General features: G+C 40.2%; 1 protein-coding gene across 1 annotated transcript; it reads right to left on the bottom strand.

Annotated features, from left to right (window-relative positions):
- Positions 1-614: 614 nt before the first annotated feature.
- LOC136874142 (ejaculatory bulb-specific protein 3-like) lies at positions 615-5,148 on the bottom strand. Its single transcript, XM_067147701.2, has 2 exons — positions 4,931-5,148; positions 615-894 (listed from the first exon to the last, which is right to left on the bottom strand). Exons 1-2 carry the CDS (start codon positions 5,124-5,126, stop codon positions 698-700), a joined length of 393 nt encoding a protein of 130 aa, XP_067003802.2. The 5' UTR covers positions 5,127-5,148; the 3' UTR covers positions 615-697.
- Between the last annotated feature and the right edge of the window lie 852 nt (positions 5,149-6,000).

Raw genomic sequence — 6,000 nt, 5'->3', positions numbered from 1 at the left:
CCTGAAAGGTATGAAATGGCACTGTGGAGGGTGGCAATGCAGTAAGCAGTTTGACCGATGCCGATGACAGCTCTAACGGCAGTCTGTGCTGAAAGGCTGCAATCTACTATCTTGAAACCAAGCAGCCTTAAATTCTGTCATGAAGATTTCTGGTACCATCTTGCCACATCGAATATTGTCTAGGAGTCATTCAGTAAATACTGACTGTATCTTAAAATGTGGAAAAAGAAACGTTTAATGGTTGGATGCTGGTATTTGCGGAAATACATTTACTCTAAGCACATATTAGTAAACTACACCGCAATTCTTCTACGACAGGATTCTATGGAGATTGCATCTCACCTAGAGCTTACTACCAGAGATGTTCCTATAAGTAGCACTTCACGTCGGTTCATTTCAACCTCATCCCAAGCCTCTTCCACAATATTGCTGCATTTCGAAAGAGAAAAGCTGCAGAGATACCTGGTAGGCCTAAGTGAAAATGATTCAACGAAATAACCAATGAAAATATTTTATTGTTTCTGAGACTTATCCAACAGTCTCAAGGGATCTCCGTTCCGCTATCTGATGAGAGGGAAAAGCAGAGGAATATTATAAATCTTCAATGAAATAGGTTATATCTGTAAATATATTTATTTAACAACAGGCAACAACTTTCAATTGTACAACAAACGGTTACCTCAACTGCGTAGTCACATTACACAGTAATACCATGCTTTCTGGCTTCTTCCTCGTACTTCTTGGTGTACTCTCCGGTGGGATCCCACTTGGCCTTCAGTTTTTTCCATCCCTCAGCGTCGTTATGAATAATCCATTTAATGACCTTCTCTGCCTTCTCCTTCTGTTTGTCGGTGCATTTACTACATCCAGTAGCCAGAGCATCAGGGAGGTCCTCTGGAACATAACATGAAAGAATGAGCTCGCTTTACCGAAAACCACAGTATATGATCAGAAGAACATCCATAATCACGACTGTTCTTCTGTTACGTCTAGTACGGCGATTATAAGACTTTTCAAAGTTTTCTAAATATTAGCTATACAGTAAGCAATGGAAAATCCCAGTTGTCCAGAAATATTTCTGACACAGCAAAAGCAAAACGCGCCTTCATAAGAACATACTTTTAAATATCCTGTAAAATTGCATACTGGTAACAGAGTGACCTTTGTCTCCCAGGCACAGATACACACTATTGTAGTTTTGATGATGTTCTTTTTTTTGGTAGTTACTTTACGTCGCACAGACACAGATAAGCCTTATGGCGACGAGGGGATAGGAAAGGCCTAGGAGTTGGAAGGAAGAGGCCGTGGCCTTAATTAAGGTACAGCCCCAGCATTTGCCTGGTGTGAAAATGGGAAACCACGGTAAACCATCTTCAGGGCTGCCGACAGTGGGATTCGAACCCAATATCTCCCGGATGCAAGCTCACAGCCACGTGCCCTTAACCGTTTTGATGAATTAATCTTCCTAATTGTGGAAGAAATGAAATGATAGGTCTAGGGATTGCTCCGTAACAAAGGGGTAGAAAGCGTTCCAACAAGGTAATTTATTCAGTGTTTTGAATGGTATAGTTAATTTAATGTACACTAATAAACAAACTAGAGATAAATAACATTATTCAAAACCACGATATCGTAGACAATGAACACACTAAGTGCAATTTACTTCCTGTGCACAGATGTATAAGAATGCTATCTTACAATGGGAGCGGTTAGTTTTAAAAGAAGTTGTGCATGTCGGAACATGTGGGCATCCAGGGCCCATTTCATTGTCATTCCCCACTGATGTGCATTTAGGGCTGTCACCGAGGTGGCAGATTGCCTGTCAGTTGTTTACGTAGTCTTTTAATAAATAATTTTAAGGAAGAAATTTATCGAACATCTTCCTTGGCAGATTACTCAGGTCCCTTATTCCACGTACCGAAGGAGTTAATTATTTTTCAGTCAAAGTATTGTAATATCCAGAGAGTGTTTGCTTTGCCATGGCAACTAATCAATTCTAGGGACACAATTAAAAATAATTGGGTTTAGATTTAAGACAGTGAAATATTTATCGGCACTAGGTGCAGGGTTGCTACTTATCACTCTCTAAAAATGTGTTTGGCCACTTGATCTGAATGAATGTAAAAGTAAGCAATTCGTTTTTCATTAAAATTACTAGAGAAGTATACCATGCACCTTGTTTTATCTCTTTAGCTTAGAAACAGCATTAGTGTTTAACCTTCAGAATATCTCAGATGAATCCTCAGAAGAGGAAAGCTGAACACCAGAGCGGTTCCTCCTCTATTTCACCAGTTCTTAAGAAAAAAACTGGATATATTTTGACGCTATTCTACAAATGGTCACAACAAGAAATTGCTCATGTAAAAGGCCATGAGTAAATGTTGGCTCTATATAACATTATCATCATTGCATCATGGACGTAAATATTTAATAGTTTATTTCTGTAACTGTACCTTCGTTTCAGGAGCTATAATAGTTTCATACTGGGCAAGTTGGCCGTGCGCGTAGAGGGCGCGCGGCTGTGAGCTTGCATCCGGGAGATAGTAGGTTCGAATCCCACTATCGGCAGCCCTGAAAATGGTTTTCCATGGTTTCCCATTTTCACACCAGGCAGACCTTAATTAAGGTCACGGCCGCTTCCTTCCAACTCCTAGGCCTTTCCTGTCCCATCGTCGCCATAAGACCTATCTGTGTTGGTGCGACGTAAAGCCCCTGGCAAAAAAATAGTTTCATTGTTATTAATATTATTATTTATACATAAACATTTTCATTCCATTCCTGAAGGGGACGGCAGGCCTCCTACACTGTAACGCCGCCTCTCAGGCCAGGGAGGTGGTCTGTGAAGGTGAGGGGGTTGGCGGCTGTAGCCTATACTACGAACTGTCCCGGAATTCGCCTTAGTTCAGGAGAATGGAAAACCACGGAAAACCATTCTCAGGACAACCGACGGTGCAGGAGAATAGTAAACCACGGAAAGCCATTCTCAGGACAGCCGACGGCGGAAACCAACCCCTCACCATCTTCCGAATGCACAGGCGTAGGGCCATAGGAGAGCAGCGGCCATCCTTTCTTTGCTCGTTTGGTAGGACGGAATGCAGAGCTGTCGGACCTCGAATCACCTGTGGTCACTTGTACACCAAAGCCTACCTTGCAACCGCCGAACTGGTTAATAGTATTACAATGGTGAAACGTTTCCTACATTCATTGAGATGTTAAAGTCGTTTCAATAAAGAAATACAGTAGGCTACACACTCCGATCGAAACTGTTAAAACACTCTTGCTTCGCGCACAATTGTTTCCTTATCAAGAAGTAAGTAAGGCAAAGTTTTGTATTATTGAAATGAAATGTCGTATGGCTTTTAGTGCCGGGATATCCCAGGACGGGTACGACTCGCCAGGTGCAGGTCTTTCTATTTGACTCCTGCAGGCGACCTGCGCGTCGTGATGAGGATGAAATGATGGTGAAGACTACACATACACCCAGCCCCCGTGCCATTGGAATTAACCAATTAAGGATAAAATCCCCAACCTGGCCGGGAATCGAATCCGGGACCCTCTGAACCAAAGGCCAGTACGCTGACCGTTTAGCCTACGAGTCGTACTTTTGTATTATTGACATATTGTCACTTCAAAATATCTTGCATATTTTATTCAGTGTAGGATATTATTCATTCTACAGGTTAAAGAATTATTACTGTAAGGAAACTGCAATATAATTTTATATATGTCTGTATAACTTGCCTACAATTAAAAAGCGCCTGGCTTAAATATTTAAAATGTTCGTTCTTTAACGACGGTACTTTATTCCTAATTGAAGCACTTGCAAAATTTTACTTCTTTACTATCAAAACAACCAATAACTGTAAATTAAGGAGCACATGCAATTTAAAATAGATCATGAAAATAATTTATGTGTGCTAAAGGATATCTTGTAGGTTGAGATGTGCTAACACCTATTGGAATATAGGTTCAGAAGGTATTTGTGTAGAGCGTGCTCATCTGTGAGACTGAAGGCGCATGGCAACTAAAACAGCATTAAAGGCGATGAAACAGAATTAATAACAAGATGAAATTTGTAATTTGGCTGACAATGGACGATATCATGTGTCTGTCTGTGGGAAATGAGACATGTGGTGAGGCTTGACTACAAAAAGAGAAGGGTAGTAGGGCCAATAGTCCTATCAGATGGAAGGCGATGGTACAAATCAAACCGTGAATTCTACCCCTTATACAATGGATACACACAGGCTGTCCTATAAGTTCCTCAAAGCAACCAGCAAGGGTAAAGTCACTGGATAGCTATGGATACAGCAGGTAGAGGATAGGGCAGAACTTAAGCAACTACCCTTCAACTAACAAAACCAGACCCTTCCTAAATTCGGTTACAGAAGCTAACCACAATGAGACGAGGAAATGGCCCGAGGAACTCAAAATAGAGTTCTTCAAGGCAATAGAGAATTACTGGGCCCATAGAAAAGGTCAAAATATCGAGAAGAAAGCACCTGCCGAACCTACCATTAAGAATAGCAGAAGCGACAACAATCGAAAACAACGACAACACAGCTAAAGCACAAGCACCGTGGTAATCAGCCGGTCCAAACGAACTCAATAATAATAATAATAATAATAATAATAATAATAATAATAATAATAATAATAATAATAATAATAATAATAATAGTTTCATGCCCACTAACTACAGTACGAATTTTCGTGGAATATGAGACACATGAAGAATTATTTGGAAAGACTTATATAGATTGGCCAGTAATCGAACCACGGTCCTTGAGGTGAGTCTTTTGACTATCGCTTCCTCTAAATTATTGTTGAAACAGATTTCAACAGATATGTAGAGTAGAAGTATGGAAGTCAGGACTAGAAACTGATGAAAATGTCCATCTTCGAGGATAAACAAGTTCTAGGTACTTACTTCTGAGTTCCTTGCCTTCCTCCGGACAGCTCTTGTCATCTTCAGCCATCAGACAATCGGAATACGTCTTCCTCAACCGCTCATTGCCGAGGATCTCGTCCACGTTGATGTTATCATACTTGGTGGTGTAGGTGTCCCCAGCCAAGACGACAGCTACGGTGGCGAGGAGGACGCACAGTGCCAGTACTCGGTTCATGGTGAAGAAGATTATGATCCGACCTCAACTCCACACACTTATATACCACACGGTTGGTGCTGAGATAATAGATCCGTTGGAAAAATTCCTCGAAGCGTTGCTTCTAGGAATCAAGGTTACAACATATATTGAATGTAGATTTCTGTTCGTTTTATTTCACCTACTTCAAGAAAAAGTATATGCGTCATGTGTTATAGCTGACATCTTCCCAACTAGAAAAAACATAGTGCTTAGTTTGATTCCATTACCGTCATATTCTAATGGAATTAAAAGTCTGTAATAGAGTCCACCGAATATCAGAAACGGAGGAGTTAAATAGGACAGAATAGTTGTTTTGAGCATTAGCTTCAAATATATGGCTAGATACTAAATGACATGTAGAGTGTTTACAACTATCAATCAATCAATCAATCAATCAATCAATCAATCAATCAATCAATCAATCAATCAATCAATCAATCAATCAATCAATCAATCAATCAATCAATCAATCAATCAATCAATCAATCAATCAATCAACCAATCAATCAATACTGATCTGCATTTAGGGCAGTCACCCAGGTGGCAGATTCCCTATCTGTTGTTTTCCTAGCCTTTTCCTAAATGATTTCAAAAAAATTTGAAATTTATTGAACATTTCCCTTGGTAAGTTATTCCAATCCCTAACTCCCCTTCCTATAAATGAATATTTGCCCCAGTTCCTCTTGAATTCCAACTTTATCTTCATATTGTGATCTTTCCTACTTTTAAAAACGCCATTCAAACTTATTCGTCTACTAATGTCATTCCACGCCATCTCTCCGCTGACAGCTCGGAACATACCACTTCGTCGAGCAGCTCTTCTTCTTTCAATTCTTCCCAACCCAAACATTGC

The sequence above is a fragment of the Anabrus simplex genome, chromosome 5, assembly GCF_040414725.1.
Source record: "Anabrus simplex isolate iqAnaSimp1 chromosome 5, ASM4041472v1, whole genome shotgun sequence".
Classification (NCBI taxonomy): Eukaryota; Metazoa; Arthropoda; class Insecta; order Orthoptera; family Tettigoniidae; genus Anabrus; species Anabrus simplex.
The sequence above is the reverse complement of the archived record's forward strand: the minus strand, read 5'-3'. Positions and strand labels throughout refer to the sequence as shown.

Bases quoted from the DNA above. Each gene is read 5' to 3' on its own strand.
- LOC136874142 (XM_067147701.2), bottom strand. From the start codon at position 5,126: ATGAACCGAGTACTGGCACTGTGCGTCCTCCTCGCCACCGTAGCTGTC. The intron at 895-4,930 runs GTAAGTACCTAG...GTTATGTTCCAG, and splicing joins GGAAGGCAAGGAACTCAGAA to AGGACCTCCCTGATGCTCTG.